At 46.3% G+C, this 14,507-nt stretch overlaps 1 protein-coding gene across 4 annotated transcripts in view; it reads right to left on the bottom strand.

Annotated features, from left to right (window-relative positions):
• PARN (poly(A)-specific ribonuclease) overlaps positions 1-14,507 on the bottom strand; it is a 124,919-nt gene that overhangs the window by 30,011 nt on the left and 80,401 nt on the right. For all 4 annotated transcript variants that reach the window (XM_058680271.1, XM_058680272.1, XM_058680273.1 and 1 more), the window contains exon 22: positions 3,483-3,669. In XM_058680271.1, coding sequence (XP_058536254.1) covers positions 3,483-3,669 — 187 coding nt within the window. The remainder of the gene's footprint in view (positions 1-3,482; positions 3,670-14,507) is intronic.

Here is a 14,507-nt window from a genome sequence, read left to right on the forward strand (position 1 = left end):
TCCATTCCCAGGTGCTTTAGTGGCAAATTCTACCAAAAAATTACGAAAAATGTTGGGAGCAGAGATTGGCTTAGCAGTTAAGCCAGCACTTGGGAGGCCTTTAGTAGCTCACAAGGAGAGCCTGGGTTTGTCTCTTGCGCAGTGCTCATTCCTATGGGCACCCTGAGGTCCTGCTTCCTACCCAGCTCAAACCTGTATGGCAGGCATTTGGTGGCTTGAACCAGTAGATAGAAGATCTGTGTTTCTCCTGACTCTTAAAAAAATAAAAAAGAAGAAAAAAAGAGGGAAAGTTTTTCATCAAATGGCTCAGAAAATAGAAGAGGAACATTCCTAACTAGTTTTATGAGGGCAGCGTAACACTGATACCAAACTGACAGAGACATAAAGGAAAATCATAATCTAACATTCCTCATGAAAAAAGGTTCAAAACACTCAACAGGAAATGAGCAATTAAATCCAGCAACATATTAAAAAGATAGCACTTCATGATTAAGAGCAAATTCTTCCAGGAATGTGAACCTCGTTAAACATTTGAATACGAATCAGTATAATTTAAAATATGTTTTCAAAAAGGACAAAAACTATATTACAAATTAAAAACATGGGGCCAGCCTTTTGCTGTAGCAGGCTTAGCCCCCACCGGTGACAACAGCATCCTCTATGGGCGCTAGTTCTAGTCTCAGCTGCTCTACTTTCAAACCAGTTCTCTGCTAGTGTGCCTGGGCAACCAACAGCAGGTGACCCAAGTACTTGGGCCCCTGCCACCCACTCCAGAGACAAGGAAGAGCCTCCAGGCTCCTGGCTTTGGCCATTGTAACCATCTGGGGAGTGAGCTAATGGAAGAGTCTCACAGTCTATTCTCTCTCTGTAACTTTGCCTTTCAAACAAATTTTTAAAAAAAGGAAAGAAAAAGGTACAGAAAGAGTATTTGGTAAGATAAAGCATTCATTCATGCTATAAACTTTAATACATTACATGAGAAATGGAGGGAGAGTTCTTTAACTTGAAAAATAACTTCTATGAATAACCTAAAGTCAAACTTAATGGAGAAACACTGAACTTGTCATCTCTAATACTGGAAACAAGGCAAGAATATCCTCTCTCTCAACTTCAATTTAACAATATGCCAGAGATTCTAGTCAACATAATATAGCAGGAAAAAAAAAATAGAAGAAATAAAATTGTACTTAACAGCACATGACTGTGCATGCAGAAAGCACTATAGTATATTTTAAGAACCATCAGGATACAGTAAACTTAAAAGGTTTGCAGGATACAAGATCAATATACAAAGTGAATTATGTTTCTACATAGAAGCAGCAAATAATCTGCAAATGAAACAGTCTCATCAAAGACATAACTTGGGAGGTAGGAACCTGCTGGTTTAGCAGGGATGACTGGGTTCGAACTCTGGCTCCACTCCGAGGTAGCTTCCTGTTAACAGCCATCCTGGGAGGCAGCAGGTTCAATACTTAGGACCCTGCCACCTACTTGGAGACCTGTACCAAGCTTTGATGTGTTTCCTGGCTTAGATGTGGCTCGGACCCAGCCACTGTAGGCATTTGGGGTTTGAACCTATGGAAGGAAAGATCTTTATCTCTCTCTCTACCTCTCATGTGCATAAATAAAAAAAAAATCACAGAAGAAATGTAAGGAAAAAACAGAAACAACCAGAATACGCTAACTGCAGTATTAGCATATTAATAAATGGGTACAATTATTCTAAAATTTATGAAACGCAGAGGATTGAGAATGGCCAAAACAACCTTTAAGATCAAGATGAAAGTCAGAAGGTGTATGCTAGCTGATTGCAAGTTTATTACAAAGACTCAGTAATAATAAAGCCACAGTAGTAGGAGGAAAGATATATCAATGAGTACGACAAGAATCCAGAAATGTATCTAGAAATGTATGGTCAATTTATTTTCCATCCAATAGAAGAAAGGTCTGCTTGGTAACCAGAAAGTCACAGGGAAATAAATTAAACCTGAACCCCATCTCACTCCGTGTCTATATACATGTGCTAAATCCAAGCAACCTGAGAAGGATGATGACTTCAACATAAAAGCTAAAACTACAAATCTTGCAGAAAATACATTATAATACTATAACAATGTTAGGGCAGGCAAAAATTTCTCGGCAAAACTTCCCTGTGCCATAAAAAAAAATTCCTACATAAGGCTTCATAAAAATTTAAAACATCTACCCTTTTTCTCACTAAGGGGGCTGGCAAGGTGGCACAGAAAGCTAATCTTACACCTGTGGTACTGGCATCCCATATGGGTGCCAATGTAAGTCCTGGTTGTTCCACCTCTGACCCAGCTTGCTGCTTACGGTCTGGGAAAGCAGCGGAGGATGGCCCAGCTGTTTGGGACCCTGTACCCAGGTGGGAGACCCAGAAGCAGTTTCTGGTTCTTGACTTTGGATCAGCTCAGCTCTGGCCACTGTGGCCATAGATGAGTGAATCAATTGACAGAAGATCTCTCTCTCTCCCCCTTTTTAGATCATTTCACTTAAAAAAAAATTAAGAACAAAATCTAAGTATCTTCCCACAAGAGAAGGGTAAAACAAATGCTATATATTCAAACAAAGAAATTAAACTATTGGTATACACTATAGCAAGGATGAATTACAAAAACAAGCTAAGAAAATAAATAAATAAATATGCCAAATAATATCATGAATCCATTTTTTAGAAATTCAAAAAATAGCTAAAATTAATTGAGACCTAGTGGTAGAATTTTAAAAATGGTTTCATAGGGTAGTGTGGTCTGGGACTGCTTGAACAAAGGCACAGTAAGGCAGAAAAATTCTGTATCTTGCCTTGGCTTGTGGTTACCTGGACACGAAACTCTGAACTGAACACTTAACATCTGTGATTCTGTTACATCCGTACTAGACTTCAGTTTTCAAAATCTCTAAAAGATCATTTTTTAAAAAAGTGAGAATCCAAAATATTTATAGAACTTGCTTCTGGGTGTTGGGATCGCAGCTAATTTTTCTTTTGCAAACTCACATTTCATTCAACTACAATTTTCTAGAATGAACACAGATTCTCTTTCCTGTTTTCTATTCCCAAACTGCAAGGTTTCAGAGATGCCACGTGTCAGTGTTTGTCCTCTGGAGGAAGGACTGTGGGTGATGGGCAGGCTAAGCCACGGCCTCTTTCCCTGCAGGCAGCTGGTCTCAGAGCACTCTGCTCCCTGTGCTCACAGAACTGGTGGACAAGGAGCAGTGTCTGACTCCTCAGTTCTCAAACAGAACCAAGCCAGAGCCTGTCTGTCACAAGGGGGGTTTTGGGAGGGTCTGCTAAAATAGCTAAGGCCTTTTCACAAAGTATTCTTGAAGCCACAGGGAACTAAAGTAGCATCCATTTCTGTTATGATGTAAAAGTCAGATTTACTACTTCCAATCCGCTCAGAAACATGACAGCAGGCTGCTGGAGCAACCCTGTCCTTGCAGCCAGAGCCAAGAACACTCACCTGTGGTCGCCATAGCAGTGATCCTGCAGCGTGGAGCCTATACTCTGCGTGCTTAACCGCCTCCTCTCCACCTCCTTCCAGCTGTCTGTCCATTTTCTTTTGATCTGCTTCTCTTCCTGCTTCTTCCCCACGTACTCAGCATAGGTCTGGATCCGATAGCTTTCTGCATATCTGCTGGTATTGACAGCTACAGGGAAAAAGAAGAAATCCTTTCAAGGGTCTGGCCTAGCTCCAAAGAGGTCACTTTTGAAAGGTGGCCTGAGATAGCCAAGGGAACCCCAGGCTAGAGCCTCAGTACTGGCCCCCTCTGCAGTTTAGAAAAGATGGGTGACTTTGGGCATGTGCCATGAGCAGCTCTTCATCTGGAGAAAAGAGAGCCATGGCTCCCCAAGCTCCCTCTCAGTACAAAAGCACTTTGTAAACTGCAAAGGGCCATAATGGTGTCAGCAAAAAAGTTCTTTTCAAAATATGTGTGCTAAATTTACTGCTTGAAAATTATTCAGAGTAAGACAATGAAAGTTTGTAAACAAAACGTCTAAAGCAAAACTGTAAAGCCTGTTTTGTTAAAAATACAACTGACAGCCAAAGCAGTCTGGGCAGTGGCTGTGATGGCTGCAGGGCAGCCTGGACCTATACTTTGTGTCTATGTTTGGTGCTCTGAGGACCTCCCATCTACTCTCAGCATGTGGATGAGGGAGGTACATGACAAGAAGGCAGGATGCGGAGCTTGGGGACTGCACAGGCAACACCTACCCTAAGGCCAGGGCCCTCTGGGCCTGTCTGTACCTCGCTGACTCCTGCAGATCCACGATATGCCACAATACTCGACATAGGCCTCTTCATCTGTTGCTGCTGAAGCCAGCTAATTCCCTGTAATGTGCCTCTGGCTGACAGATGTACTTGGAGCTAATGCTTCAGATGAAGGCCAGGGAGGCTTGTGTTAAGCCCATGGAACCTCGCCTCTGTGGCTGTGGAGGGTACAAACTGGGAAAGTGGATGTCAGGACCAGTGGAAGGTCTGCAGGCATGTGAGGGCCCACGTGAGGTGCCGGCCTTTGTGGCTTGAGCTTACATTGTCCTAGCCCACAGCCACTGCCCATGGGCATGTCCCACAATGACAAGATGGAAAGAGGCCAGATATGCTCTCGGGGAGTAGTGTTGGTGCCAGGCTAGCTGAAAGCTCACTGTGACCTGGAGACAGAGGTTGTACACCTGCAGCAGGCAGGGCCCGCAGTACAGAGCAGCTCTTGGGAAATACTTTGGGAACCAATTGGAACACAACACTGGCAGTGGGTAAGAACTGGCAGACTCGTGTATGCGGGCCCTAAGTCAGAGGGAAAGACAGCTGCGCCACTGGCAGATGGGTCCCATGTGTGACACCTGATGCTTCAACACCACCAGATGTGAGTCAGTGTCTCAGCACAACGGTTTACACACAATGCTGTGCCCTGAATCTGTGCCATCAGAAACACAAGAAAAAAAAAACCCTGCTTCTTTAAAAAATACACATTTCTTTTTTATTCAGAAATGTGTTGCACTTTTCAAATGCCTGCTCCACAGCTAAAAAAGGGGGGGAACCCCTCAACTTATCAGGAACTTTCATTTTCCACACAGCATCCAAAGAAACAGAGAGCGCTCCCGCGCAGACCTCACAGTCACCGGTCACCAGTCACTGAGAGAGAGTGGCACTCCTGCTGCCCTGTCACCCTGAGAGCCACAGACACAGGATCCCAACTTGAAAATCCTATTCTTTGGGATCGTTTCTTCTGCCTTCCAAGTGTCCCATTTCCGACTCCCCCAACTCATTTATCCACCAGTCCGTCAATATACACATCCAAAAAACATCACCCAACCATGCTTCCAAGTGGCGACCCGAGCAGGGTGCCTGTGTCTCTGGGTTATTCTGTATTTGGATAGTGTTTGGAGGCGTCTCCGCACTTGCAGAGCTCAAACTGCCATAGTGCAATTTTATACAGAGATGGTTTCCTGTAAGCGAGAGACTCCCGAAAGATGAGAACCCACAGGCTGGGCCATCATTCCTCTACCAGGAGCTGGCAAATGAGCGCTCCTCAATCCGCTTCTGTTCACTTCATCCCTTCAACCTGAAGGCTAATTTTGCAAATGTTTCCCAAAGGAATGACATCTATAACCACCCAATCTCATGTTTAATTTGGATCACCAAGTCAAAGAGTTGCTTGGGTCAATACTCCTCATGAAAGCAAAGGTGATGACAGGGCCAGAAAGCAGTCAAGAGGACTGCGTTAGCAGCAACCCATTGTTTCTAATAATTGAGCCCAGTCTCAGGTAGATGTTATAAGTAACCCCCTAACTGCGAATGAGGGAATTATATATCTGAGTACATTTGGAATGAGGCTTGCTTACAGTGGGAAACGAGTAACAATCCACTTTACACTGCAGCCTTCACATGGCAATAATTCACCAGCATTCCTTTAAGTCCCAGCAGCTTTGCAACTCTTGGCCTTTCATCTAGAAGCCAAGCACTGGCTCAAAGCCACGCCTCTAACGGATGAATCAGCAAAATGAATTGGCTGTCAACTGTGTCCTCCAGTCATTCCAGCAGGCCTGTCAGAAGCAGCACGTAGCAAGCTGCTTGGTAACACGAACCTTCTCCAAATTTGTCAGGGAACTGATTCAAGGATATCTTTCAAGCCTGCCCCTTTGTCAAAGCCTCCAGGGTGCCAAACACGGTAAGAGTCCTTCCGGTGTCCCTCAGGTGAACAAGCAGCGCAATCTCATCCCCTCCCAGCGTGCTGGCAAAATGAAGAAGACTGGCATGACCTACTCTTGAGCAGACGGGAGCAATGGGATGGATGGCCGATGAGGGCAGAATCACTTGGGAAGACAATGTGGTGTTCTCACTGAAAGTTGATCATTCTCAGAAATAAGTTCTAGTGACCCACTGACCCATGGCACAGCAGGGAACCAGTGTTTCATAGTAATGTACAATGCACTGCACAAAGAACTGGAAGAGCAGAGCTGTGAGGCTCCAGAGAGACAGCGAGACGGCTGCCTGGCTTCACCAGCTAACACAGTGTTATGTGTGTAAACACTGCACTGCATTTCCATAAACATGCATATTTATCACATGGTAATTAAAACTTGCAGCAAGTAATTTAAGAAAAAACATTAAGGCCACTCTTGTCACACTCTGCCCATGACCCAGGATGTGTTAATATGTTGGTACATAGATTTATGATTATTAATCATCAATACAAGCATTTTCAAAGGCAAACTAACTGTAACAAACAAGTGAACAGAAAGCCAGAGGAGGAAAGGGATGGAGGGAGAAGAAAGAGAAAAGGGAGGAGAGGATAGCCAATTCCAATCCCCACGGTGAGGTGAAAGGACACATTTCAGTACCTTCATCCACAGACACATCAATGAACGACAGCCACGGACAATAAAACGGATGCATCACAATCACATAACGGAAAATGCAAGGACAATAGCTGGAGCCTATATTGCTTGACACCCATTTTTAGCAGGTTCAAAATCACAGCAAATACACCACACTGAACACACCCTCCCTTCCCTTGGTGTGTGTGGTGGGTTGGGGGGAGGGCTGGTTCTGTAGCATAGCTAGTTAAGTTGCCACCTGCAATGTCAACATGTCATATGGATGCCTGTTCAAGTACTGGATGCTTCACTCCAATTCAGCACCCTGCTAGTGTGCCTGGGAAAGCAGCAGGAGAAGGCCCAAGTACTTGGACACCTGAACTCCTATGGTAGATGCAGTGCAAGCTCCTGGCTCTTGGCTTCAGCCTGAATCAATCCTGCTGCTGCAAACATCTGCAGAGGGCACCAAGGGAAAGCAAGACTGATTTTTCTCTCTCTTCATCCCCCAACACTATTTCTCTATCCTCCAAATAAATCTTTAAACAAATAGCAAGAAACTGGTCACAGCCCAGATTTCAGGGAATCAGGAAAGGAAGAGAAAAACAAACACGAAGATGTAATTACTTTTAAACAAACAAAATGTCCTGGGTTTTCCGTTATTTACCCTGTCCAACTACTAACACCCAGTACAGCACAGTAACATCTCTTTAAGACCAGCTAAGTGCCTCCTCCCTAGGCTTTGCAGGGCTGTGGAAGTGGAGCACTCCGGATGGCTCACATGGTGTAAAGGGGCAGCTCCAAGAAGTCATACTTTCTCAAACCTTTCTCAGGCAGTTTACCAAAGGAATGATGTGGCAGCAGGGGTGGTGGGGACGATAACACGGTATTAGTTCTACATTTTCTGCGATGGCTATCTTGAGCCAATGTCAAGCGCTCACTGTCTAAGCAAGTTGCCTGTATTCTTGCTATTCCAGTGGTCATCAAAACAACTTTCAAAAGAAGATCAAAGTTAGAATGCACACACTAGCTAACTGTGAGTTTACTACATAGACCTAGTATTATTAAAGTGAACTGCATACTTTCTAGGTACAGGGACCCAAGCACTTGCGTCATTCTCTGTTGCTTTCCCAGGTGCATTAGCAGGAAACTGGATCGAAAGTGGAATAGTTGGGACTCAAACTTGCAGTTACATGGGACACTGGCATTGCAGATGGCAGCCTGAACCATTGTGCTGCATCGCCACTTCCATTTATCTCCAGTTTTAACAGAGAACAGAGTGCTTGAACAGGAGGAAAAACTTCTATCGTTTTGTTTTTTGAGACACAAAGATACAGGTAAGACAGAAAGAACAAGGTCTTATTTATTGAGCTTGCAATAACCTGGGCTGGACCAAGCCAAACTTGTGAGCCAGGAACTCAATCATGGTCTCCCATGTGGTTGGCAGGAATCCAACTACTACAGCCACCACCTTTCTCTGAGGGTTTGAGTAAGCAGGAAGTTAGTCAGTAGCCAGGGCTGGGACTCCAACTCAGAACCATCTGATGGGTACCAGGGCCATCTTCCTCAGCCGACTAAAGAGTCACTCCAGGGCAAACTTGAAACTCTTCAAAGAAAGGAATTATGGTGGAGAAGGAGGTTAAGCTGCCAACTGCATATTCAAGTGCTGGTTTGAGTGCCAGTACTTCGGTCCCAGCTTCCTAACGCACGAGGGAAGCAGCAGATGCAGAGGCTCCTGCTGGGGAAGAAGCAGCTGGGCTTCCCAACAGCTCAGTCTCAGTCACACAGCGTAGACCCAGGCCATGTCATTGCTTGCCCCTTTATTCTTCCTTTCATATTGTGAGTACTTCTCCAATAAGAGGAAATGGAATGGTTTTTGTTTGTTTTTTTAAAGTGCAAAGCCTGAAAGAGAGAAACTTAGGGCTATGCAAGAGCCAAGGCCATAAAGATGGCACATATTAGGGAAACAGTGGGCACCTCTCTCTTGGACTGCCACTCCGACTGGTGAGCCATGAGAACCAGGCTGGAACAGGCATGGCTAGACAGAGAATGGCACCCACCAGCATGTGCGTGGGCTGGAGAGTGGGCCTGGTTGGGTTGAATTAGGCTTCAATGCACATAGACATGTATGAAAGCTGAATGGGATGTGGGACAGACAGGACCAGTTTGCTGTACATTATAGCAAGCATGGGAACCAGGGTAAGGGACGGGCTGGTGGGGGGTTATTGCGGGTTGCTCTGACTGGGCCTTAGCTCCCACTGGTTTGCCTGAGGGCCGAGTGTGTGGTGGACAGGATTGTGCTGGACTGCAATACCCACTGTCTGCATAGAAGACAGGGCTGGAGACAACTGACCCAGCAATTGTAATTAACAGTGTGAGCGCTGGCAGATTGGGTGATGAATGTACCGTACCCTGTATTGGCATGCACACACAAGAATCAGGTCTGGGATCACCTCAGATGAAGTTTCTTTGGGAATTCACCACCACCCACCCCCACCCGAGTAAAACACTGGACTCAAAATTCCAACCATGGAGAAAATTGCAAGTTCTATGATCTGACCATGGAACGTATGTGTCAGAGCTGGGCCTCCTCAGTGGCTTAGATGGAGCAGTGGACAGCATATCCAGGTGCGCATGGAGGATATGGCAGTACACTGGAGCCTGCAGAGGACACCTAGTACCACAACAGAGGACAGAGGACAGAACAAATAGATCAATTACCCAGCAAAGAGTTGGCAGTGAATACCTGGGCAAACGGAGATTGTAAGGTGGATTATATCAGCCAGTGGAGCCTGGAGAGATTTCATATTGATTAAGGTGGCAAGATCGGCAGCAATACAGAATTGCTGAATTATCAAAATCACCTGAGCAGGACCCTTGGTGCATGCCCCACATTGGGGACCCTGGGATGGGTAGGAGATTGGGTGTGGCTTCTCCCCTTATCTCTCCCCTCCTCCAAAATACAAGAAGGAAAAAAAGAGAATGTCAAAACATTGGTCTCACCCACTTTCCTCTAGCCCTTGACCCTTCTCATCCTAATCAAATATGTAAAAATTATTAAAAATAAAATTTATACAATTACTAAAAATGGCATGAACTAAAGAAGTCAGGTAGTGAGGGAACTGATTCATTTCTCTGCTTTCCCAGGGTCTTGGTCAGTGTCTGCCTGGCACAGAGGAAGCACCCAGTAAAGGACATGATGTATGAGAAGGAAGCAGGCTCAGAGAGAACAAGACAGTCAGCAAGCTGTAGTTTGTGTCACCGCTCATACAAGTAATGGTGAAGTCTCAAGTATAAGTTTTCAAAAATTTTACTCATAACCTCTCCTGGAACCACTGTAAGTCTGTTTTGAAATCCTCTTTTCATTCATTCAGCAGACAACAGCCCTGGGTGCTCTGTGCGGCCCTGGGGTGTGGCAGAGGGTAGAGGTGGTCGCAGTCTTGAAGAGGCCCACGGGCTAGAGGAGGAACAAGAGGAGGGAAAGATGGCGGAGAAGCAGCAGCCAGGCAGTTGAGAATTGAGGACTCAACCCAAAGAGGCCCCCGGGAAAGGAGAGGCTGACTGTTGGGGGAAGACCCCTGCATTCAGGTCTTGGCACTCACCGAGTGGCATCACATCGAACATAGCTTCCATCAACCAACCTGGTGGCTCCTCCATAATTACAGGGTAAAAGTCAATTAAAAATAGAGCTCCCATTTACTAAGGACTTGACTCTATGTAAGTCAAGAACTATGCTAACCGGAAACTAACAGACTTCATTTTCACCTGCTTAGCTATTCAGCTGTCCTTTCACTCACGCACACAAAAATCCTAGTTTTAAAAACTAGGCACCCAGGGCTGGAATGAACTGGAGAGAGGCAGCTCTGTGCTCTGTTCTCAGTGGGGAAGGAGTGCAGAGAGTGCCCTGCCAGAACAGGAGCTATGCTCCAGGGCTTCCTGTAGGACAGTGACCCAGCCTAGGACACGGGACAGTTTCTACAAGGAGACTTGAGGGTTAGGAGTGCCAAGAGTGTGGGGAACATTGAGGGTGCACCATGTAAGTGGAAGGAACAGCAAGTGAGCTGTCTCTTGAGCGAAGACTTGCTGATGGGGAAGAGAAATCATCGGGCTGCACTCAGGACCTCGGCAACTCATCATTCTGTAGAAGCAACGGCCAGGCCCAGGAGCCTGGGGAGTTGTGGCCTGAAAAAGTGACGGCAAACCTGAGAAGTAGGTCTTACAGGATCTAAGATCTCTGTGAGGTCAGGGCAAGGGGGCCACCAAGGACCTTGGCGGGGGGAAGCTCAGAGGTAGAGAGACCCCAGGTGGGACAGAGTGAGGGAAGCCATGGGAACGATGTGACTACAGAGGGGACGAGTCAGGACCTGAGGGTCCTTTGGAAAGGGTGGAAGGCATTCTGTAGGTGCCCATCCTGCTGGAAAGGAGCCAACAGGTGGGCATGCAGAGAAGGGGCCTAGTACAAAACCCTGGAGGAGACAGCCAACTCTGAGCACGAGTGGGGACACCGAAGGCAGACGTACGTGGTGTACACAGAGTTTTGGGAACCTGGAAGTGGTAAGCTGCACCAGGAAGTTGGCTGACGTCAGGCTATGGGGAGGGGAGAAAGGGGCTCTTCCTGAGAGTCCCAGGGCTTTTGGCCAGGAGGGCAGGCAGGGCTGAAGAGGCCTCAGAGTTTGTAACTACTCAGAAGTTAGCCAGACCTCAAAAAGCGAGTCAGTGCTGCCAATCTACTGTGCGCTCTTTTTCTTCTCAAAACCACCCACCGGTGAGGGAGAGAGCAGGAAAAGGAGGCTGCGAGAAGGTGAGGAACCGGCTGAAGGCCACAGTTCCTAGCTGGCAGAGCTTCAGTTTGAATTTGAGCTCGCTGCCTCCAACGCCATGCTTGGGACAACAATCTTCGCCTGCCTGGCATGGAGGCAGAGAGCAGAGCTGAAACCCAGCCAAATGGAAAGGCTCCTGACCAGGAGGGAGGGACTGCGTGGAAGGAAAGAGGGTACTGCATGATGGAGTGCAGCAGTAACAGCAAGATTTTCAGGAGCTTACACCCTACTCTCCATCACCCCTCCCACCCTAGGAAACATACAACTCAAAATCCGAGTCAGGATGCAATCCCAAACCTTACAGTCTTAAGGAACTTGACAGCTAAAAGATGGAAACAATTTACAATCCTCTTCACACTTCTTGGAAGAAAATTAAGACTGATGTCTCAACTATGCAATCATAATTTAAGGTAAAATCAAAGATCTCCTGCAGCATGCGAAATGACACATCCTAAATGTCAAGGACAGTGAATCCATTCCACTGCAGGGAGGATGAACTGGTACATGCTGTAGTTAAGATGTGTTATCTGCGAGGTCTGCCTATCTCGATGTATCACCGAAGAGCACAAACAGGCAATAACCAGGATTTACAGAGGAGCTGCCGTGCACCAGGTGCTGTATTGCCTCTAATCCTACCACATCATCCTGCGATATCCTAACATACTAATCCTAACATGTTTTCTTTTATCTCTAATCCTACCTTGCCAAGACAGCCGTCTGGACACGGTAGGTGAGGTAAGCGGCCCGCTGCCACTGGGCCAGGCTGCAGTGAATGGCTGGCACTTAACCCAGCCTGAAACCACTTTGCCCACACCAGGGCCACTCCTGCTTTAACAGAGCACACAGCACACTAGGTTTTAAGTTGCAGCAGCATCACCACACAATACTTACCCTGACTGCGTGAAACCTGTGCTGATGCCCTCTGCTCCTTCCCTTCTCCCGTCTGCTCTTTACGCAGGTATCAGCGGCACTGGCTTCCTGACCCACTGACAGGCCCTGTCCCAAAGTCTGAGGCCTGCCACAGTTCCCTGACACCCAGCATTCAGACAGGGTTTATGTGAGACAATGTGCTTTGTCTTTCAAAAGGTTAATCAACAAAAGGACTTTGAGGATACTCCCTATTTTGAGCTTGCAGGTAACTGAACTACTGGTTGGAGGCTGGGGTGGGCACCACAGTCAGGAAGAAACAGGGTCCTTTCCTCCGGCCAGTTCTCACGAAGGATGCTCAGGAGCCTAGTCCCAAAGCACATCCAAGGAAACACGCTCCCAGCATTAAGACCGTACTTCAGACTCTTGAACCACAGTAACTTGTCAAGCTGATTATGAAGCATTCAGTTCGCCACAGCATTGATAATGCTGTGATAAAACTTAAGTACAACGGCTCTCTTCCACTTTCGTCCATCATACAAGCAGAAAGCCTGACAGAGCAGCACACGTTTTAAGACTGAAAAGCTTTGGTAGCCCAGAAGCTTATAAGCTAACCAGAGAGAGGAGGGGCTGTTTTGTAATAGTTATAGTTCCACTGCAAGTCTCTCTGTGGATATTTAAAACTGGTTTTCATTTGATCAAAGAATTTACTTAAACCTCATGGCTCAGCTAACTCATCACTCAAATGAAACTCATGAGGAGAGGAGGGGAACTGGAGAGAGAACGAGGACATCCTGTGGGGTGTCAGTCATCAGAAGCAGCCACAGAAATCCTACACGAATTGTGAACACCATCCACAGCCCCTTTTAACTGCTCCTTGCTACACTACCAGTGGAAAGCACTCAAGGCTTTTCTGATGGAACCAAGCAGCTCTCTCTAACCTTGCCTCGCCCCTGCTGCCCTCCTACCCTGCAACTCTTCTACCGCTAGAGAACAATTCACTGCACTGGGCCTCCAGACTCACCTATCTGGTGAATCTAGGGCTCCCATACACGATCTGCCACTATCAAGAGGGTGGAAAAATGATGGCACAGGGCCCGGCGCAGTGGGCTAGCAGCTAAAGTCCTTGTCTTGCACGCACCAGGACCCTGTATGGGCACTGGTTCTAATCCTGGCAGCCCCGCTTCCCATCCAGCTCTCTGCTTGTGACCTGGAAAAGCAGTCGAGGACGGCCCAAAGCCTTAGGCTCCTGTACCCATGTGGGAGACCTGGAAGAAGCTCCTGACTCCTGGCTTTGGATTTGCTCAGCTCTGGCCATCGTGGTCACTCGGGGAGTGAATCATCGGATGCAGGATTTTCCCATCTCTCCTCCTCTCTGTATATCTGACTTTGCAATAAAAATAAATATATCTTTTTTAAAAAATGACAGCACAATCTCTCTGAAGATAACGTTTGCAGCCTCCGTGGAGTATTCACCGGCACCGAGCTTATGCTCCCCATCCTGGGGGAGAAGGAACAATTTAATAGCAGCCGGCATTTTGGTAATGGCCTCCTAAGCCTCCACCTGTGACACTGGAATCCCATACGGGCAAGGGTTCAACTCTGTCTGCTCCGCCTCCAATTTAGTTCAAACTAATGTACCCTGAAAAAGTAGTTGAAGATGGTTCCATGTGCTTGGTTTCCAGCATCCAAGTAGAAGATACAGAAGCAGCTCTGGGCTCGTGGCTTTTGACACAGTCCCATGGAGTAAACCATGGGATGGAAGACCTCTTTTGCTCTCTCCCTAACTCCGCCTTTTCAAATAAATAAAAATACAAATTCAACATACACAAAAATGCTTTGATTTTAAAGTTCCATCCTTCTTAGCATTTAACACAGTGCAGTAATTATTCATTTGTACGTTTTCTCCTCTTATTTTTGCAAAATTTACGACTCACCTTTATTTTTAAAATTTTTTAAAGATTTATTTATTTTATTACAGTGAG

Source organism: Ochotona princeps, chromosome 24 (assembly GCF_030435755.1).
Source record: "Ochotona princeps isolate mOchPri1 chromosome 24, mOchPri1.hap1, whole genome shotgun sequence".
Lineage (NCBI taxonomy): Eukaryota > Metazoa > Chordata > Mammalia > Lagomorpha > Ochotonidae > Ochotona > Ochotona princeps.